Source organism: Rhinoraja longicauda, chromosome 5 (genome assembly GCF_053455715.1).
Source record: "Rhinoraja longicauda isolate Sanriku21f chromosome 5, sRhiLon1.1, whole genome shotgun sequence".
NCBI classification, from domain to species: domain Eukaryota; kingdom Metazoa; phylum Chordata; class Chondrichthyes; order Rajiformes; family Arhynchobatidae; genus Rhinoraja; species Rhinoraja longicauda.
In genome coordinates this window covers 6,765,267-6,788,228 of record NC_135957.1, presented here as the reverse complement: position 1 = coordinate 6,788,228, position 22,962 = coordinate 6,765,267, and the positions used below count along the sequence as shown (strand labels likewise).

General features: G+C 48.3%; 1 protein-coding gene across 7 annotated transcripts in view; it reads right to left on the bottom strand.

The window, feature by feature from the left end:
* Positions 1-22,962, bottom strand: part of LOC144593369 (mechanosensitive cation channel TMEM63B-like) — a 179,389-nt gene that overhangs the window by 12,401 nt on the left and 144,026 nt on the right. For all 7 annotated transcript variants that reach the window (XM_078398833.1, XM_078398831.1, XM_078398830.1 and 4 more), the window contains 6 exons: positions 19,663-19,749; positions 16,938-17,003; positions 15,645-15,807; positions 10,487-10,592; positions 6,402-6,569; positions 2,494-2,609 (listed from right to left, as the gene is read on the bottom strand). In XM_078398833.1, coding sequence (XP_078254959.1) covers positions 2,494-2,609; positions 6,402-6,569; positions 10,487-10,592; positions 15,645-15,807; positions 16,938-17,003; positions 19,663-19,749 — 706 coding nt within the window. The remainder of the gene's footprint in view (positions 1-2,493; positions 2,610-6,401; positions 6,570-10,486; positions 10,593-15,644; positions 15,808-16,937; positions 17,004-19,662; positions 19,750-22,962) is intronic.

The following is a 22,962-nucleotide window of genomic DNA, read 5'->3' as shown; positions in this document are numbered from 1 at the left end:
ACAGCGAATGCAGCGCCGGAGACTCAGGTTCGATCCTGACTACGGGTGCTGTACTGTAAGGAGTTTGTACGTTCTCCCCGTGACCTGCGTGGGTTTTCTCCGAGATCTTCGGTTTCCTCCCACACTCCAAAGACGTACAGGTATGTAGGTTAATTGGCTGGGTAAATGTAAAAATTGTCCCTAGTGGGTGTAGGATAGTGTTAATGTACGGGGATCACTGGGCGGCACGGACTTGGAGGGCCGAAAAGGCCTGTTTCCGGCTGTATATATATGATATGATATGATGATGATAACTCAGATGAAACAAATAATGGCAAGGCCACCCGCAGAAATCCAGTCTAATTTAGAATCAATTTCACAAAAAAAGTAGGGGATACTCAACTATCCCATACTCAGTTTAGTTTAGAGATACAGCGTGGAAACAGGACCTTCGGCCACTGAATTCGTGCCGGCCATCGATATCCACACACTAACACTATCCTACACAACAGGGACTACTTATAATTTTTACCAAAGCCAATTAACCTCGTCTTTGGACGTGTGCGTCTTTGGAGTGTGGGAGGAAACCGGTGCACCCGGAGAAAAACCCACGCGGTCACTGGGAGAACGTACAAGCTCTGCAAAGACAGCACCCGAAGCCAGGATGGAACCCGGGTCTCCGGCGCTGTAAGGCAGCAACTCTACCGCTGTGCCACCGTGCCGCCCATAACTGATGGAGAGACATCTAATTTTTTTTAATCGAAACGTAATCAAAATGAACAGATGATGCTGGTTTATACCAAAGAAAGACACAAAATGCTGGAGTAACTCAGCGGGGTCAGGCAGCATCTCAGCAGAAAAGGAATAGGTGATGAGCCATCTTCTTCAGTCAGTAGGGTCCCGAACTGAAACGTTACCTATCCATATTCTTCAGAGATGCTGCCTGAGCCGCTGAGTTCCTCCAGCGTTTTGTGGCCAACTATTTAACCACCCTCATTCAGATTCTCAAGGACATAACGTAAAAAGTTTATCCAGCAAAGTGAAGGAGGTCACCATTATTTAAACCATTCAACGGGCATTAGTATCAGAGTGATATCTAGCAGAGGCAAAGGGATAAACCAACAATCCCTTGGCTATGGAAACACAAGGAACTGCAGACAGAATGTGTAGGAAGGAACTGCAGATGGTGGTTTACACCGAAGATAGACACAAAATGTTGGAGTAACTCAGTGGGACAGGCAGCATCTCTGGATGGAAGGAATGGGTGACGTTGTGGGTTGAGACCCTTCTTCAGACATGCCCTGAAATCTGAAGAAGGGTCTCGAACTGAAACGTCACCTATTCCTTCCACCCAGAGATGCTGCCCGTCCCGCTGAGTTACTCCAGCGTTTTGTGTCTATTAAGGAACTGCAGATGCTGGTTTACAAAAAAAGACACAAAGTGCTGCAGTAACACCTCAGGAGATGCTGCCAAACCTGCTGAGTTACTCCAGCACTTTGTCGCTCCCTTGGCTAACACCAAGCGGTGTTTTATAGTGTCATCCAGGTTTATACATCATGTATTGCATGAATCATTACGCTGGTACCGAGGCACACTCTTAAGGCTACCCAGTTAACCTACAGGCTGGTGGTGTATTTAGAACACACCCATTGCACTCCTGAGAAGCAGGGATGTTACCAACTAACACAAGCAACTTGTGACCGATTCCAAAATTGTGAAGAATTAGGGTTATCAAAGTATTTCCGTTTAGTGTGTATGCGTTTCATACGATCATAAGTGCTATTGAGGGCGTGCAGCGTAGGTTTACTAGGTTAATTCCCGGAATGGCGGGACTGTCATATGCTGAAAGGCTGGAGCGACTAGGTTTGTATACACTGGAATTTAGAAGGATGAGAGGGGATCTTATCGAAACGTATAAAATTATTAAGGGGTTGGACACGTTAGAGGCAGGAAACATGTTCCCAATGTTGGGGGAGTCCAGAACCAGGGGCCACAGTTTAAGAATAAGGGGTAGGCCATTTAGAACAGAGATGAGGAAAAACTTTTTTAGTCAGAGAGTTGTGAATCTGTGGAATTCTCTGCCTCAGAGGGCAGTGGAGGCCAATTCTCTGAATACATTCAAGAGAGAGCTAGGTAGAGCTCTTAAGGATAGCGGAGTCAAGGGGGTATGGGGAGAAGGCAGGAACGGGGTACTGATTGAGAATGATCAGCCATGATCACATTGAATGGCGGTGCTGGCTCGAAGGGCCGAATGGCCTTCTCCTGCACCTATTTTCTATTTCTATTGTCTATAAGTGATAGGAGCAGAATTAGGCCATTCGGCCTATTAAGTCTACTCTGCCATCTATCTCTCCCTCCTAACCCCATTCCCCTGCCTTCTCCCCATAACCTCAGAAGCCCGTACTAATCAACCCCTACTTTGTGCTTGTACAGTGACCTTAAAGCAAATGGCCAGATAAGCAGCTGGGTGTCGGTCACAAGCCCACAGCACACGGCAGATAAGGAACTGCTTACCTTGTAGTTATGAGCACTGAGGTATTTGAAGTGGCCAAAGCAGAGGTGAGAGAGGCAGATAACGATAGTGACCACCAGGACAACAAATGTAAACATGGATGTAGCAGCCAAGAAGCCTGAAATTAAAAGAAAATATACATATTTTTTATGGTTATTTAAAATCACATAGGATGTTCATTAGTTCATAAGTCATGGGAGCAGAATTAGGCCATTCGGCCCATCAAGTCTACTCGGCCGTTCGATCATGGCCGATCCATCTCAACCCGGAATGGCAGGACTGTCATATGTTGAAAGACTGGAGCGACTGGGCTTGTATACACCGGAATTTAGAAGGATGAGAGGGGATCTTATCGGGAATTTAGAAGGATGAGAGGGGATCTTATCGAAACGTATAAGATTATTAAGGGGTTGGACACGTTAGAGGCAGGAAACATGTTCCCAATGTTGGGGGAGTCCAGAACAAGGGGCCACAGTTTAAGAATAAGGGGTAGGCCATTTAGAACTGAGATGAGGAAAAAACATTTTCAGTCAGAGAGTTGTGAATCTGTGGAATTCTCTGCCTCAGAAGGCAGTGGAGGCCAATTCTCTGAATGCATTCAAGAGAGAGCTAGATAGAGCTCTTAAGGATAGCGGAGTCAGGGGGTATGGGGAGAAGGCAGGAACGGGGCACTGATTGAGAATGATAAGACATGATCACATTGAATGGCGGTGCTGGCTCGAAGGGCCAAATGGCCTCCTCCTGCACCTATTGTCTACTGTCTAACCCCATTCTCCTGCCTTTCCCCATAATCTTTGACACCCTTACTAATTAAGAATCTGTCAAACTCCGCTTTAAAAATACCTGACGACTTGGCCCTTTCCAGCCGTCTGTGGCAACGAATTCTACAGATTCACCATCCTTTGGCTAAAGAAAGTCCTCCTCATCCCCTTTCTAAAGGTATGTCCTTAAGGGGTGCGCGGTGAGCTAGCCTATTGGATGCAGAATTGGCGAGTTGGAAGGAGTTTGAGGGCGGTGGTGGAAGAATGCAGTAATGACTATCATTTGTTTTGGAGATGTCAGTTGAAGAATATACATTGACTGTGAAACTGAGATCTGTTTTTTCAAAATGGCAGCTGCATGATCCATCTGAGAGTTGAAGGGCCATTCTCCTGGAAACATAGAAAATAGGTGCAGGAGGAGGCCATTTGGCCCTTCGAGCCAGCACCGCCATTCATTGTGATCATGGCTGATCATCCACAATCAGTAACCCGTGCCTGCCTTCTCCCCATATCCCTTGATTCCACCAGCCCCCAGAGCTCTATCAAACTCTCTCTTAAATCCATCCAGTGATTTGGCCTCCACTGACCTCTGTGCCAGAGAATTCCACAAATTCACAACAAATTCTCACCTCAGTTTTAAATGGCCTCCCCTTTATTTTAAGACTGTGGCCCCTGGTTCTGGACTCCCCCAACATTGGGAACATTTTTTCCTGCATCTAGTTTGTCCAGTCCTTTTATAATTTTATATGTCTCTATACAAGCTCCCCTCTCATCCTTCTAAACTCCAGTGAATACAAGCATAGTCTTTTCAATCTTTCCTCACATGACAGTCCCGCCATCCCAGGGATCAATCTCGTGAACCTAGGCTGCACTGCCTCAATTACAAGGATGTCCTTCCTCAGATTAGGAGACCAAAACTCATTTGCCACCCTATCACTTATGGCATGGACATTGTGGGCTGAAGGACCCTATCTTATGCTGTACTGTTCCATGTTCTATAGCGCCTTCTAGACCTGATAAAAGTATATAATTTTATGAGAGACATAGATATAGGGAGCAGGGAGGTTCTGCTGCAGTTGTACAGGGCCTTGGTGAGACCGCACCTGGAGTATTGCGTACAGTTTTGGTCTCCTAATCTGAGGAAAGACGGTCTTGCCTTAGAGGGAGTACAGAGAAGGTTCACCAGATTGATTCCTGGGATGATGAGACTTTCATATGAAGAAAGACTGGATAGACTGGGCTTGTACTCGCTGGAATTTAGAAGAATGAGGGGGGATCTTATAGAAACATATAAAATTCTTAATGGGTTGGACAGGCTAGATGCGGGAAGATTGTTCCCGATGTTGGGGAAGTCCAGAACCAGGGGTCACAGCTTAAGGATAAGGGGGAAGTCTTTTAGGACCGAGATGAGAAAACATTTCTTCACACAGAGAGTGGTGAGTCTGTGGAATTCTCTGCCACAGAAGGTAGTTGAGGCCAGTTCATTGGCTATATTTAAGAGGGAGTTAGATGTGGCCCTTGTGGCTAAAGGGATCAGGGGGTATGGAGAGAAGGCAGGTACAGGTTACTGAGCTGGATGATCAGCCATGATCATATTGAATGGCGGTGCGTACAGGCTCGAAGGGCCGAATGGCCTACTCCTGCACCTATTTTCTATGTTTCTATGTTTCTATAGGGTAGACAGTCAGAATCTTTTTCCCAAGATGGAAAAACCAAATACGAGAGCGCTGGTTTAGAGATACTGTGTGGTAACAAGCCGTTCAGCCCACTGAGTCCACGCTGACCATCAATCACCCACACTTTAGTCCTATCCTGGCACACGAGGGACAATTTACAGCAGCCAATTGACCTACAAACCTGCACATCTTTGGAGATGTGGGAGGAAACCGGGAGAAAACCCACGCGGTCACAGGGAGAACGTACAAACTTCGTACAGACAGCACCCAGGATCAAACCCAGGTCTTTGGTGCTATAAGGAAGGCAGCAGGTCTACCGCTGTGCCACTGTGCAGCTTTTAAGGTGAGAGGGGCAAAGTTTAAAGAAGGTGTGCAAGGCAAAATATATTTGACACGAGAGGCTGTCGAGTCCCTTGGAACACACTACCAAGGGGTGGTGAAGGAGGCAGACACGATAGTGACATTTAAGAGGCTTTTACGTAGGCATATGTACATGCGGGGAACGGGCAGATATGGATCACATGCGGGCTGATAAGAGCTGGTCTCGGCATCATGCTCGGCACAGACTTTGTGGGCCGAAGGGCCTGTTCGTGTGCAGCACTGTTCCATGTTGTAAGGCACATTCTGGTACACTAAGATCTTGTGTTCAACTAGAGCACAGTTGGGGTCAGAGAAAAGATTTACGAGGATGTTGCCAGGACTAGAGAGTGTGAGCTATAGGAAGAGGTTGAGCAGGCTGGGACTCTATTCCTTGGAGCGCAGGAGGATGAGGGGTGATCTTACAGAGGTGTACAAAATCATGAGAGGAATAGATCGGGTAGATGCACAGAGTCTCTTGCCCAGTGTAGGTGAATCGAGGACCAAAGGACATAGGTTCAAGATGAGGAGGAAAGGATTTAATAGGAATCCGAGGGATAACTTTTTCACACAAAGGGTGGTGGGTGTATGGAACAAGCTGCCAGAGGAGGTAGTTGAGGCTGGGACTATCCCGTCGTTTAAGAAACAGTTAGACAGGTACGTGGATAGAACAGGTTTGGAGGGATATGGACCAAGTGCAGGCAAGTGGGACGAGTGTAGCTGGGACATTGTTGGACGGTGTGGGCAAGTTGGGCCGAAGGGCCTGTTTCCACACTGAATCACTGAGACACAATTGACAGCACAGAGGGGAGGGGAATAAATGGGATGGGAGTCACTGGAACCCAGTGAGCATGTCAGGCACCACCTCTGGAGAACAGGGGTCGGAGATGTGGAGGAAGGAACTACAGATGCTGGTTTGCACCGAAGATAGGCGTAAAACGCTGGAGTAACTCAGCGGGACGGATGATTTGGATCTTCTTCAGATTGAGTGCGGCTGGGGGGGGGGGGGGTGTGGGGGGAAGGAGGCTGGGAAAGCTTGCAAAGGTGGAGGCGGGAGGGTGCAAAGCCTTTGGGAAGAGTGGAGGGAGGGAGCGGATGGGTGAGAGGTCACCTCACCTGTTCTGACGGTGGAGAAGAAGAGCAGGCAGAGCAGGCAGAGGATGGGAGCTGCCACCACCTGATTCACGGCCCCAGAGTGGATCTTCTTGTCCAGTTTAGCGGGCAGGTAGGCGTAGTACAGGTTGTAACGATCCACCAAGTGCTTCAAGAGCATGTACATTAAACCTAAAGGCATAACAAAACATTTCAACAAGTCCCATTAAATTTACTCCAGCATTTTGTGTCTATCTTTAGTTGGAGGCACTAATCTTTTATAGCTATAGTCACAGGCACGAGGGGCCGAGTCGTCTTCTCATGTTTCAATGACTCAAACTAAGGCAGATCACTTCCAATTCAATAAAATAATGTTATTAGGACTCCACAAAGCTTACAAGAGCCTGGAAAGCAATGAGATCACATGGGGAAACCAATATTTTATGAGTTAAATTACCAAGACGTGGACAATAACATAAGATTCTGATTGATGTACACATTATGCAGGGAGTTGAGCTGTATGGATTATGTGCAGGCAGATGAAAGCTGGTCTTGGCATCATGTTTGGCCTTGACACTATGGGCAGAGGGACCTGTTCCTGTGCTGTAATGAGTCTGAAGACGGGTCTCGACCCGAAACGTCACCTATTCCTTTTCTCCAGAGATGCTGCCTGTCCCGCTGAGTTAGACAATAGACAATAGGTGCAGGAGGAGGCCATTCGGCCCTTTGAGCCAGCACCGCCATTCAATGTGATCATGGCTGATCATTCTCAATCCGTACCCCGTTCCTGCCTTCTCCCCATACCCCCTGACTCCGCTATCCCTAAGAGCTCTATCCAGCTCTCTCTTGAATGCATTCAGAGAATTGACCTCCACTGCCTCCTGAGGCAGAGAATTCCACAGATTCACAACTCTCTGACTGAAAACGTTTTTCCTCATCTCAGTTCTAAATGGCCTACCCCTTATTCTTAAACTGTGGCCCCCTGTTCTGGACTTTTGCGTCTATCTTCGGTTTGAAACAGCATCTGCTGTTCCTTCCTACACTGTACTGTTGTATGTTCTTTGCAATGGCAAGAAGATATTGTAACTGGTCAGCCTATAAACACCTTAATCATAAGTTAACCATGGTGAACTCTCAGTCCAAAGTGGAACTGTAACGGAAGTTGAAAGAAATTTAAAAACAGATGATGACACAGATGCTACCTGACCCGCTGAGTTACTCAAGCATCGTGCGTTTTACTAACGGCGACAAAAATAATTTTGTAAAGAGAAATGCACAGAAGTATCCAAAGTTCTAGAGGAACTCAGCGGGTCAGGCAGCATCTGTGGAGGGAGATGGACGTTTTTGGTCAGGTCCCGTCTTCAGACTGGCAGGGACTGCATGCAGGGAGTTTCGTAAAATATAGTTTTATCTTCACGAACCACACAAATAAACTCTAGAGCCCAGAAGGAGGTCAAACTCATCTTCTGCGTGTGTATTTGTTCGTTTGTACTACCCATCCTGCTTAGAATCCACACTCTGCTATAGGAAAAATGTTGCTTTGGTCACCCCTGCTATCAGAAGGATATTGTCAAGCTGGAAAGAGCGCCAGGACTAGAGGACCTGAGCTATAGGGAGAGGTTTGGCAGGCTGGGACTTGGAACACAGGAGGCCGAGGTATGATCTTACACCAATCAGCCAAATCATTATGACCTGATGAGCCAAAACATTATGACCACCTGCCTAACATGCTGTTGGTCCTCCGTGTGCAGCCCCATACGCAGCAGGGTGCGATGCACTGTGTATTGTGACACATTCCTCCCGTGACCACCATTAATATTTTCTGTGACTTGTGCCACAGTCGACCTTCTGTCAGTTCGGACCAGACGGGATAGCCTTCGTTGCCCTCGCGCATCGATGAGCCTTGGGCGCCCAACACCCTGTCTGTCGCCGGTTTGTGGTTTGTCCCTCCTCGGACCACTGTCGGTAGGTACTCACCACTGCTGACCGGGAGCACCCCACAAGCCTTGCTGTTTCAGAGATGCTCTGACCCAGTCGTCTGGCAATAACAATTTGGCCCTTGTCAAAGTCGCTCAGGTCTTTACTCCTGCCCATTTCTCCTGCATCCACGCATCAACTTCAAGAACTGACTGTTCACTTGCTGCCTAATATATCCCACCCCTTGACAGGTGCCATTGTAACAAGATAATCAATGTTATTCACTTCGCCTGTCGGTGGTCATTATGTTTTGGCTGATTGGTGTATAAAGGTGTACAATCATGAGGGGAATATGTAGGGTAAGTGCACAGTCTTTTACCCAGGGTAGGGGAATAAATTTAGAGGACCAAAGGGTTTAAGGTTAGAGGGGAAAGATTTAATCGGAACCCGAGGGGCAACTTTATCATTCAGAGGATGGTGGGTGTGGAACGAGCTGCCAGAGGAGGTAGTTGAGGCAGGTACTTTAACAACGTTTGTACTGGTACATGGTACATGGATCTGAAATGTTTGGACGGATGTGGATCTAACTCGGGCAGGTGGAAGTAGTGTGGATGTGGGGGTGGATCTTGGATGACGTGGGCAAGTCGGGTCGACGGGCCTGTTAATGTGCTGCACGACTCAGTGAATCTCCCAGGATCGAGAGAGTAGGAGTGACTTTAACCGCAGCTGAGGGCAGCCAGCTTCGTTAGCAGTTGGCCCTGGCAGCATTCCCAGTGTGTGGGCTCGTTAACAGACCACGTGGCACTTAGCCCACAGGGGAGCTTGCAATCAGTCATTTAACAAAAATAAAGTGCACGAGGATAATATTTTGCTTAGCAACCCCCAGTGGTTAATCCATTGCCCGCACCGTAAAACACTTTTAATTAAAAAGGAGGCCACTAATGCACTCTAACCAATACACTGATTACGTTCACATCCACTCCCACGACAGATGTTTAGATTAGCGGGAAACCAATAAAAAAAACACAATTTCATTAACAGTTACCCTACCGTTAAAATTATACCAAGAATCATTTAGCTGATTAAGAAAAATACCTTGCACACTGCATGGATGGTAATCTTCCAGAAGAGGTCAGTGTGGACCAGGTGAAAAGTCAAATCTCAGAGCCGAAGATGAGGCTCGACCCTATTTTCTCCAGAGAAGTTTAGAGATACAGCATGAAAACAGGCCCTTCGGCCTATCGAGTTCGTACCGACCAATGATCACCATACATTAACCCTATCCTACACACACCAGGGACAATTTACACATACACCAAGCCAATTAACCTAGAAACCTGTGGTATTTATTCACAAAATGCTGGAGTAACTCAGCAGGTCAGGCAGCATCTCAGGATGACGTTTCGGGTCGAGACCCTTCTTCAGACTGATGGACGTTTCGGGTCGAGACCCTTCTTCAGACTGATGGACGTTTCGGGTCGAGACCCTTCTTCAGACTGCCGGCGTGACATTAACCGCCTCAAATTCTCCACTCCCCTGACTAACTCTAACCTCTCCCCTCCTGAACGTGCAGCCCTCCACTCACTCCGCAACAACCCTGACTTTTGAGGGACTAACCTAGAAACCTGTATGTCTTTGGAGTGTGGGAGGAAACATAAGATCTCAGAGAAAACCCACGTGTTCACGGGGGGCAACTTACAAACTCCGTACAGACGGGCACCCGTAGTCTGGATCGAACCCAGGTCTCCGGCGCTGTAAGGCAGCAACTCTACCGCTGCGCCACCGTGCCGCCTACGTCCCATGTTCTCTCGTTTCCCTTGGGACTCTGTCTGAAGAAGGGTCCCACCGACCCAAACATCACCCATTCCTTCTCTCCAGACATGCTGCCTGCCCCCGCTGAGTTACTCCACCATTTTGTGTCTATTCTCCAGAGATGCTGCCTGACCAGCATGTTGTGTCACAAAATGCTGGAGTAACTCAGCGGGTCAGACAGCGTCTCTGGAGAGAAGGAATGGGTGACGTTTCGGGTCGAGACCCTTCTTCAGACTGAGGTGCAGATAGACAAAGATGGCACTTTGTGTCTATCTTTGGCATAAATCAGCATCTGCAGTTCTACATCTGGGGGGCTCACTCACATTAACAGAAGGGGCTGCACTTCGAGGACAGTCCAAGGTCTCTGACGAAACACTCACCAAAGGGAACGATGATGGGGCACGTGATGCTGTAGGTTATAACCACGGTGAATATACACATCATCCATCCATATGCTGCTCCAAACTGGAACTCATAGGCCTGGTGCTGGAGGAAGAAGCACACAGAAATTAACCAACCGGAGGTGGTGGGAGAGTCTGGGACCAGAGGGCACAGCCTCAGAATTAAAGGACATTCTTTTAGGAAGGAGATGAGGAGAAATTTCTTTAGCCAGAGGATGGTGAATCTGTGGAATTGTTTGCCACAGAAGGCTGTGGAGGCCAAGTCAGTGGATATTTTTAAGGCAGAGATAGATAGATTTCTGATTAGTACGGGTGTCAGGGGTTATGGGAAAAGGCAGGAGAATGGGGTTTGGAGGGAGAGATAGATCAGCCATGATTGAATGGCGGAGTAGACGTGATGGGCCCAAAGGCCTAATTCTACTCCTATCACTAATGACCTTATGAAATAGGACTGAGCACCAAGCAGAGGTGTGCATAACAGGAGGGCATAGGTTGAAGGTAAAGGGGTTAAAACGGAACATAATACAATGGACAAACGTGGGATTGTTTTCACTGGAGCGCCGGAGGCCGAGGGGATAAGTGATAGAAGGTCACTTCTATAGAAGGTAAACAGTCAGAACCTTTTCCACCATCAGAATGGAAATGTCCAAAGTCTAGAGGGCATAGGTTGAAGACGAGAGGGGCAAGTTTTGTCTTTTACATAGAGAGTGTGAGTGCCTGGAACATGCTGCCAAGGAGTGGTGGTGGAGGCAGATACAACAGTGGTACACAAGAGGCTTTTAAATAGGCACATGGATACGCAGGGAATGGAGGGAGAGGCATCACATGCACGTAGACGAGATTAGTTTGGCTCGGCATCATGTTCGGCACAGGCATTGTGCACTGCCCCAAGTTTCCGCGCAAAGTGGAGAGTATGTTTCGTCCAGAGGGTGGTTGGAGTCTCGAGCGCACTGACGGAGTGGGTGGTGGAGGCAGGTGCTCTCACAACATGCAAGTATCCGGACAACCGCTGAACTGCCGCCTCAGAAAAGGCTACCAAACAACTGGCGGTAAATGGGATCCCTGAAGATGGGTATCATTCATAGGGTGGCTTGTTTTTGTGCAGCATAGCTCTTCTGGCCCAGACAACGCAAAGGATTGACCCATCGAACCAAACTACAGATCTTTAAATCGAGGAGTCTGGCTTGAGCAAAGACATTAAGGCGAGGTGCCAGGGTGCAAACTCCATTGAGTTCTAACTCCTTCAAACCAGTTCACGAACAACGCTGGTTTCGATCGCGACCTTGTGTGCTATCTATGTGGAGTTTGCACGTTCACCCAGTGACCATGTGGGTTTCCACCCACATCCAAAAGACGTGCAGGTTTTAATTGGCCTCTGTAGAGCGCCCCTGGTGTGTAGGGAGTGGATACGAAAGTGGGATAACATAGAATCAGTGTGAACCTGGTGATCGGTGTGGACTCGGTGGGACGAAGAGCCTGTTTCCATGCTGTGCCTTTCAATTAATACGCACTGCTTTGCATAAAAACACAAGCACGTGAGATCGGGGATATTAACTGGGTAATCCATAATGTTTTCACACCTGAAACCTTGGACTCAGCTACCACTACACCAAGAGGTCAGTTTTATCTTTGGGTTGGCAGTAATAGTCCATAACCAGTGTGGATGGTTCATCAGTACAGACCAGCATACAAACACGAGGCACAGGCGCATGTACAGATTAAAGACATCAATGCCTGGGAATATTCCACTAGGACTGAAGTAAGCTGTTTCAGCCTGCAATTAGTGGCCCTCGTTTGGTTTAATGGTAACACCCGCGGTTTGAAGCGGAAACATTCATTTTGGCCACGCCAGATCCCACAAGACATCGAAAAGTGGAAATGCAAACAGAATGCTAAACTGCTCTTCAGTGGTGCTTTGCAATTGATTGCAGGGAAAATCCTTCACAAGTCTACACTGAGAAGACTACTAATCAACTGTTTGGGTATCCAGAGTTAGCGCGCCTCTTATTTGGTTGCAGACGCCAAGTTCGTTGGCGGGTGCCTGTAATGTGTTGCCAGGGAGGCAGATGAAACAGTGGCACGGTAGCGCAGCGGTAGAGTTGCTGCTTTACAGCGAATGCAGCGCCGGAGACTCAGGTTCGATCCTGACTACGGGTGCTGCACTGTAAGGAGTTTGTATGTTCTCCCCGTGACCTGCGTGGGTTTTCTCCGAGATCTTCGGTTTCCTCCCACACTCCAAAGACGTACAGGTATGTAGGTTAATTGGCTGGGTAAATGTAAAAATTGTCCCTAGTGGGTGTAGGATAGTGTTAATGTACGGGGATCACTGGGCGGCACGGACTTGGAGGGCCGAAAAGGCCTGTTTCCGGCTGTATATATATGATGATGATGATGATGAGTGGCGTCTCGGGGGCTTCTAGATGGGCACGTGGATATGCAGGGAATGGAGGGATATGGATCACATGCCGGCAGAGACGAGTTTAACCTTCCATCACGATCGGCATGGACACTGTGGGCTGAAGGAACCTGGACTGCTCCATGTCTCTCTACATGCTTCACATGAGGGCAGAGGAAAACGAAGATCAAACAACAGATTTTTCAGATGAAGGTGCTAGATATCTGATGAATTAGTGGGGAGTTGATGAGGGATGTTTGAGATGATGAGACTTCTACATGTCAATCTTTGGGTAGCCCCATCTGGAAGAAAACTATCGCGCAGATGGTGATGGCTTAAAGCGAATGCTACCATGTCTCTCACATAGCCAATAGCCGGTTTTGGTGTGTTCGGTGCTGACTCTGGGTGTAAAGAGGGAAAGTATTCCACTCATGACACGAACATCCAGCTTCATAAATGAAACAGGACTCTGACGTACAACAGTTCAAAAGCCGCACTGTTGCTTTCTCTCACTCCCAATTGTTGCTGGTAAACAGATCTTGAGAGGATTATTGTAAACTGATCCAGTTTAACACAAGCCTGTGGAAAAACCGTGCAACACAACTAATGCAGTTTGTATATAACACTTGCTGCACTTGCTTCTCGCAACTTATGCTTACTTATTGCTGGCCTTAGACATCTATGTTTTCCTTACTCTCACCTCTTACTCCATTCTTACTCGTCTGCTCTTGTCTTTTTCCTGTCTCCTCTCTCTTTTAAAAAATATATACTTCCTCCTCTCGGCTTCTCCCCGTCTCTTCCTTTCTCACCTCCTAGGGACTGGCAGTAATGAGCATGCTGAGGGGTTGCAGGCTACTGTCAGGTTGGCTGGCAATGTCTCTCTGGCGCAAAGTTGCACTATAAACAGGCGACACAGTGAGGTTACACTCTATTTCTGGCCCATTTTTAATCAGATGCTATTCTATACCAGACAACAGATTCTGATCAAATAAAACTATTACAATTGCAAATCGCTACATAAGATTAGAAAACAGTCAGATGATGTTTGTTTATTAATATTAATTTTTAATTTTAGTAATTGTATAATTTTAAGAATGGTATACTTTCAACTTTTAATAATTGATGTTTAATATTGCTTCTTCCTCAAGGTTAAATTTGTGCCCGTCTTTTCTGCAAAGCCTATCTTATGGGCAGCAGAGTGGTAGGGCTTCTGGCTTACAGCGCCAGAGACCCTGGATTGATCCTGACCTCAGATGCGCGTGTGTGTGCGTGTGCGTGTGCATGTGCGTGTGTGCATGCATGCGTGTGTGTGTGTATGTGTGTGCGTGCATGCGTGTGTGTATATGTGTGTGTGTGTGCGTGCGTGCGCGTGTGTGTGTGTGTGTGTGTGTGTGTGTGTGTGTGTGCGTGCACGTGGGTGTATGTGTGTGTGTGTATGTGTGTGTGCGCGGGTGTGTGTGTGTGGGTGTGTGTGCGCGAGTGTGTGTGTGTGTGTGCGCGAGTGTGTGTGTGTGTGTGCGCGAGTGTGTGTGTGTGTGTGTGTGCGCGCAGGTGCATGCGTGCGTGGAGTTTGCACGTTCTCCCTGTGACGGCGTGGGTTTCCTCCGGGTGCGCCGGTTTCCCCCCACATCCCAAAGACGAGCGGGGTTGTAGGGCTAATTGTCTCTCTGCAAAAAGTGCCGCTGATGTGGAGGGGGGGAGTGGACTTGACATGGAATCAAGGTGTCCAGTGGTTGGTACGGACGTAGTGGGACTGTTTCCGTGCTGTGTCCTTGCAAACACCAAACAAAATGAAGCTTGAAAACGACACTGTCAATTCTGCACCGTGTCAACTGGCTGCCGTTTCAACAACTGCACGGTTTAGTTGCACTAATAACATGAACATTTATTGGTTGAGTCAGCTGCACCCATCTGTTGGGGGGTTAGAGGCAAACAGTTTGTTATCAAGGGGAAGGGATGGGAAGTGAGGGGAGGTGAGAGGGGCAGGGTGCGGGGAAAGTGGGAGAAGGAATACTGGCTCAGATCAGTGGTGGGAGGACGCGTTGAGTCCCTATCGATGACATCGAGTTGGGACCTTCGTCAGACTGACTGAGCAATGTTTCGGGTTGATTTAAGTTGGTTATTGTCACGTGTACCGAGGCACAGTGAAAACCTTTGTTTTGCATGCTACCCAATCAGATCAGATGATCCTATAGGTAAATACAATCATGTCAAACTCATGTACAATAGGTGGAGCAAAGGGGGAGATACAGAGTGCAGAATGTAGTTCTCAGCATTGTAGCGCACCAGTTCCAGAGACACAGTCCAATGTCCGCAATGGGGTAGAGGTGAATCGGACAGTGCCCTAGCTTATGGAAGGGCTGTTCAGAAGCTTGATAACAGAGGGGAAGAAGCTTCTTCAGGCTGATTGGGTGACGTTTTGGGTTGGGATGCCTCTCTCTTTGGATTGAATGGAGATGAAGGGACACAACCAGAAATGTCGCCTGTCCATTTCCTCCCCAGATACTGCCTGATCTGCCGAGCTCCTCCAGCGCTCTGTCTTGTCAGAGGAATGCTGGGAAGGTACGCTTAGCCTCTCTGTTAAACAGGGCGTCCGTGTACATGGGAGAGAAGGCTTCAAATGGGATCTGATGTACAATGACAAAACCACGCCTATAATGGAGCTTAACCGTTCCTTGCGGATAGGAGCAGCAGAGAGTGGGCGCACTCGGAGAGCAAGAGCATTTAATTAGCAGGACCTACTCGTTTGACGTTCTTCCTCTCGGCTGCCGACTTGGCCAGGGAGAGGCGGATCATGTACATCAGCAGGCCTGGGATGCGCAGCAGGTCCATGGCATTTCCGATGAACGCAGAAGCAATCACGTAGTTCACAAAAAAAGCACCGTTATCGGGGAGAAAGACACACCTAAAACAAGAGACGGGTTCAGAGTTAGTGAAGGTCCCCCACCACCGCATGCAACATGCGGATCAGCCATGATCAGCCATGATCACATTGAATGGCGGTGCTGGCTCGAAGGGCCGAATGGCCTCCTCCTGCACCTATTGTCTATTGTCTATTGTTCCCCATTCCAGGGGACCCACACCGAGACGTTGACAAATGCGAGTTATGGACCCTCGCTCTATCTTTGATCGGGCCTCAACTTGCACTGCACGTTATTCACATTATCCCCTTGACCGTACATCTGTACTCTGTGGATGGCTCGAGTGTAGGCACATATTGCCTTTCCACTGACTGGTGAGCACCGCAAAAGCCTTTCACTGTACCTCGGTACACGTGACAATAAATTAAACTTTTTTCTTTCTTTTTATCTTAAAAAAAAAATATATATATATAAGTTCTCTTTTAACCTTTTATCTATAATTACACAGACACTGGGAGGTCTATACCCTATATGTATTTTGAAACTGGATTTATATTAAGGCTACATTTGTTGTTAATGTAATCCTGATCCCTATGTATCAATATCACTGTTATGCTTTTTATTTGTTGAAATTTAATAAAAAGATTTGAAAAGAAAGAAAGAAATTAAACTAAACCGCTCCCGACTCTCTCCCAGAGAGGTGATGCCTTATGCATGTTCTGACACCAGTTGCAACGTAGGGCCTCAAAACATTCCCCCACGGGGCGACACAGTGGTAGAGTTGCTGTCTTACAGCACCTGGAGTGCCAGAGATCCAGGTTCGATCCCGACGAGGGGGTGCTGTCTGTACGGAGTTTGTACGTTCTCCCCGTGACCGCGTGGGTTTTCTCCGAGATCTTCGGTTTCCTCCCACACCCCAAAGACGTGCAGGTTTGAGGGATAATTGGCTTGGTGTATGTGTAAATTGTCCCTAGTGTGTGCAGGGTAATGTTATCGTTGGTCCCAAGGGCCTGTTTCCGCGCTTTATGACTAAACTAAACGAAACCGAAACCATCAGCAAACAGTACCAGAGGACAAGCCCCCAATGCACCCCACTGGCAAATCAACCATTAGGACATTCAGCAATACGTGGAGACATTCCATGCACAGGCATCGCTCAATGAAAGATACTCACTCAAACCGCACAGAAGCTTCTTCCAGGAACTTCTTGTCAAACAGCCAACGGAAAAACAGATCCAGACTGGAATCGAAACAAGCAGAGTCTTAGAGATTGATGCAGAGTTTGCATTCGGGTTTACTGTAAATCGCCTTTGAGTGGATGTGCTGAGTAATTGCCACTGCAGCCAGAGTTGCCTGCCTCCATTTGTAACGCTCTTCTCTATCAGTCGTCTTCCACTCTACCTTCGGACCAATGGTTTAAATCAGGCCTCCTTCAGGAGCTCTTGCTCGGTCACATTGATTGTGTTTTGGGGAACGATTAAGCAAGCAATTCTCACACTCAGTCGGGGTTGGGGGGACGACGGGGGACGGGGGGTGGGACGGGGACGAGGGGGGGGGAATATACAAGACAGTCCAGGCAAGTTCAAGGGAACAATTTCTCAGGTCTGGTGTATCTCAGTGGGTCAGGCAGCATTTAAGGAAGACATGGATAGGCAATGTTTTGGGTCGGGACCCTTTTCCGGAGATGCTGCCTGACCCGCTGAGTTACTCCAACACTTTGCATCCTTTCTTTTGTGAAGCAGCATCTGCAGTTCCTCGCGTCTCCATGTTGGCAGCTGGAAGCTTCTTGACGCATTGAATGGTGTGGTGTTGGTGCGCACTGTCAGGAGGTTGGGAAAGTATCTGGAGAGGTGATGCCTTAGGCCTGGCCTGACACCACCTAAATGTAGGATCTCAAAAGCTCCTGTGCTGACTGAAGATCCCCTGATGTCTTTCAAATTCACTAACACTGAGCTAAACGCATTGATTGCTCCCGACGCTTTGCCCGTGCTTTTACACCAGGTGATGGCTACTGCTTTCCACCGCCGTAGGATGCATGGTTGTGGAACAGCTCCAGAGTCATACAGCCGTACAACATGGAAACAGGCCCTTCGGCCCAACTTGCCCGCGCACCAACATGCCCCATCTACACTAGTCCCACCTGCCCATGTTTTGCCCATATCCCTCTAAGCCTTTCCTATCCATGCCCGTGTCCTAATCTATATATGGATCTTATAGAAACTTACAAAATTCTTAAGGGGTTGGACAGGCTAGGTGCAGGAAGATTGTTCCCGATGTTGGGGGAGTCCAGAACAAGGGGTCACAGTTTAAGGATAAGGGGGAAGTCTTTTAGGACCGAGATGAGAAAGTTTTTTTTCACACAGAGAGTGGTGAATCTGTGGAATTCTCTGCCACAGAAGGTAGTTGAGGCCAGTTCATTGGCTATATTTAAGAGGGAGTTAGATGTGGCCCTTGTGGCTAAAGGGATCAGGGGGTATGGAGAGAAGGCAGGTACGGGATACTGAGTTGGATGATCAGCCATGATCATATTGAATGGCGGTGCAGGCTCGAAGGGCCGAATGGCCTACTCCTGCACCTATTTTCTATGTTTATGTTTCTATATACTCAAACTCTTGTTTGTTTGTTTGTTTGTGATCGAACTACAGCCAAAATGGTACACGATAGCGCGACAATTTTAGGCCCACATGACTCACCATCATTGCTTTAATGGTAATGCAAGTAGTTTCATTGAAATCGGTGTTATATTTTATAAGTTATTCACATTTTAAAGTTTAAATCTATCTCTGGGGGGGGGGGGGGGAAGGAGGGAGGATGAAGGATAAAGGGGTTGAGGAGGATGGTGGGGGTGAGGGGAAGGGGGGTGGAGGTGAAGGGGATGGAGGGAGGGGGTGAAGGGAGGGAGGATAAGTTGGTTGAGGGGGATGGAGGGGAGGGGAGGGGGGTGGGAGGGGGTGGAGGGGAATGGGGGGGGGGATGGGGGAGGGGGTGCTGCACCAATGCAGGAGTGGTTTGGGCCCAACAGGTCCACTTGGTCTAGTATCTTTTAAATGCCTCAACTACCTCATCTGGCACCTTGTTCCATACACCACCCCGAGTGAAAAAGTTGCCCCTCAGGTTCCTATTACATGTTTTCCTTCTCACAAACTTATGTCACCTACTCCTCGATTCCCCAACTCTGCGTTTCACCCAATCCATTCCCGTGGTCTTTTTATGCACCACTAAAATCACCCCTCAGCCTCCTGCACTCTAAGGAACACAGTCCTAGCCTGCTCAACCTCTCTCTACAGTGCAAGTCCTCGAGTCCTGGCGACATTCTTGTGAATCTTCTCTCCACCCTTTCCAGCTTAACAACATCCTTCCTAAAGCAGGAGGACCAAAAACTGAAGACAATACCTCAAATGCAAAATTGAACACAATACACCAAACACACTGGAATTTAGAAGGATGAGAGGAGATCTTATCGAAACGTATAAGATTATTAAGGGGTTGGACACGTTAGAGGCAGGAAATTTTTTCCCAATGTTGGGGGAGTCCAGAACAAGGGGCCACAGTTTAAGAATAAGGGGTAGGCCATTTAGAACTGAGATGAGGAAAAACTTTTTCAGTCAGAGAGTTGTGAATCTGTGGAATTCTCTGCCTCAGAAGGCAGTGGAGGCCAATTCTCTGAATGCATTCAAGAGAGAGCTGGATAGAGCTCTTAAGGATAGCGGAGTCAGGGGGTATGGGGAGAAGGCAGGAACGGGGTACTGATTGAGAATGATCAGCCATGATCACATTGAATGGCAGTGCTGACTCGAAGGGCCGAATGGCCTCCTCCTGCACCTATTGTCTATTGTCTATAGTCTAAATCACGTTTGTCTGTTGCATATGCAGCCTTTATTCTTAAACAGCTAACTCACCTGCTGAGACCCAGTGATGGGAGAATTAAAACCATGAAGATAAGGAAGGTGTAGCATTTGTGCATTGTCGTCCGATTTTCCCCTGACCTGCAAGAGATAGAGCAGGGGTTAAACACTGCACAGAACTTGTAGACAGACCCCCTCCCTAACACTCAAAACACCAAGCTTCAACCAATACTTGCAGAGACACGTATAATCCAGGCTGACAGTTGAAATAAGGAAGAAATAAAGCAGCGATGTTGTATTTTGAATGAGACGCACTCCAAGCCAGAAGTCTGATGAAGGGTCCCAACCCCGAAACCCCGTCCCCTCCCGCGATGCTGCCAGATCAGTCCGAAGAAGGGTCTCGACCCGAAACGTCACCCATTCAGTCTCTCCCGAGATGCTGCCTGTCCCGCTGAGTAACTCCAGCGTTTTGTGTCTACCGCCAAATCCATTGAGCTGCGCCAACGTTTGCGGCCCATATTATTGCACACTTAAGACAGAGATAAACTAAAGCTGTTTAAAGTGAAAGTGAAGTTACACAGCCCCACCAGGTGACTGAGAAAACACTTGGGTTCTCGCACAAGCAAAACGAGTTAATCGGCAACAGCACAAAGCAATCTATGAACACAGTTGAGCAGATGTGGCAAGATGCAGAAGGGCAATTGACATAGCAGTATCTGAATCTGAATGACCTTTATTGTCATTCAAAATGAATTGAACGAAAATCATTTGCCACGCAGCCACAACAGTACAGGGTAAAAGACACAAGACACACAATTTTAACACAAACATCCATCACAGTGACTCCTCCAGACACCCCCTCACTGTGATGGAAGGCAAGAAAATGTCTTCTTTCTTCCCTCATGCTTCTCCCACGGACAGATAGTTCGACTTCTGCCGAGGCGACCGAGGCTCGACTCGTGCAGCCCCCGCAAGGAGATGGAAGGTCCTGCAAACGAGCCGCTCCGGGCGATGGAAGGCCCCGTGGCCGAGCCGCACCGGGTGATGGAAAGTCCTGCGGCCGAGCCGCTCCGGACGATGGAAGGCCCCGTGGCTGAGCCGCTCCGGGCGATGGAAGGTCCCGCGGCCGAGCCGCTCCGGGCGATGGAAGGCCCCGCGGCTGAGCCGTGCCGGGCGATGGAAGGCCCCGTGGCCGAGCCGCTCCGGGCGATGAAAAGTACCGCGGCCGAGCCGCTCCGGGCGATGGAAGGCCCCGCGGCCGAGCCGTGCCGGGCGATGGAAGGTCCCGCGGCCGAGCCGCGCCGGGCCACGGTCCTGCAAGCGGGACGATCAAGCCCTCCGACGGGGTGGTGGAAGCCGCCACGGCTGGAGCCGGTCGCCCGCCAGGGACGTGCGAGCTCCCGATGTTGCAGTCCACAGGGCTGGTATTGGATTATTATCATCACCTGCACCAAGACGCAGTGAAAAGCTTCACGACTCTGGCCTCTTTTCTTTCAGTAAGTTGTCGATGCGGCCCAGCCCATCACACAGACCAGATTCCCCACCATCTACTCCTTCAGCACTTCACGCTGCCTCGTAAAAGCAGCCGACACAATCAAAGACTTGTCCCACCCCAGTCATTCCTTCCCCCTGCTCGCATCTAACAGAAGATAAAGAAGCTTGAAAGCGCGCACCACCAGACTCAGGGACAGCTTCTTCCCCTCTGTTATCAGGCTTCTGAACGGCCCTTCCATAAGCTAGGGCACTGTCCGATTCACCTCTACCCCATTGCGGACGTTGGACTTTGTCTGTGGAACTGGTGCGCTACGATGCTGAGAACTATATTCTGCACTCTGTATCTTCCCCTTTGCTCTACTTAAATTTGGGTTGTCTTTATGTATAGTATTATCTGATCAGATTGCATGCAAAACAAAGCTTTTCATTGTACCTTGGTACAGGTGACGATAATAAACCTAGACAACTGAGTCGGTCCATTTCAGACTCTGCCACACCCAGTGGGCTGAACAATGACAGTCTGAAGAAGGGTCTCGACCCGAAACGTCGCCCATTCCTTCTCTCCTGAGATGCTGCCTGACCTGCTGAGTTACTCCAGCATGTTGTGAATAAGTGACAATCAGTTGGGGCACCAGATCTCAGAGATAAGTGAGACAGCAACCCAAAATGAATTTTCTACCAGATTGATGGCGGGGATTTTTACTCTGCCTCCTCATTCCTCCCACGTGATACTTTTATTTAGACCAACAGGAAAATTAGGAGCTTAACACATAGTGATGCTCCACAGTGTTGTGAAATCCACCAATTCTTTTGGTCACCTTGGCACAGGAAGGATGTTGTTAAGCTGGAAAGAGTGCAGAGAAGATTCACGAGGATGTTGCCAAGACTCGAGAGCCTGAGTTGTAGGGAGAGGTTGGACAGGCTTGGACTTTATTCCTTGGAACGCAGGAGGTCGACGGGCGGTCTTATGGAGGTATATAAAATCATGAGGTGAATAGATGGGGTGAATGCACAGAGTTTTATTTTACCTGGACTAGGTAAACCAAGATCATAGGTTAGAAAAATAGAAAATAGGTGCAGGAGTAGGCCATTCGGCCCTTCGAGCCTGCACTGCCATTCAATATGATCATGGCTGATCATCCAGCTCAGTAACCTGTACCTGCCTTCTCTCCATACCCCCTGATCCCTTTAGCCACAAGGGCCACATCTAACTCCCTCTTAAATATAGCCAATGAACTGGCCTCAACTACCTTCTGTGGCAGAGAATTTCACAGATTCACCACTCTCTGTGTGAAAAAAAACTTTCTCATCTCGGTCCTAAAAGACTTCCCCCTTATCCTTAAACTGTGACCCCTTGTTCTGGACTTCTCCAACATCGGGAACAATCTTCCTGCATCTAGCCTGTCCAACCCCTTAAGAATTTTGTAAGTTTCTATAAGATCCCCCCTCAATCTTCTAAATTCCAGCGAGTACAAGCCGAGTCTATCCAGTCTTTCTTCATATGAAAGTCCTGCCATCCCAGGAATAAATCTGGTGAACCTTCTCTGTACTCCCTCTATGGCAAGAATGTCTTTCCTCAGATTAGGAGACCAAAACTGCACGCAATACTCCAGGTGTGGTCTCACCAATGCCCTGTACAACTGCAGCAGAACCTCCCTGCTCCTATACTCAAATCCCTTTGCTATGAATGCCAACATACCATTCGCTTTCTTCACTGCCTGCTGCACCTGCATGCCTACTTTCAATGACTAGTGTACCACGACACCCAGGTCTCGTTGCATATCCCCTTCTCCTAATCGGCCACCATTCAGATAATACCTAATCGGCCACCATTCAGATAATAATGTTGTATAAGGTTGT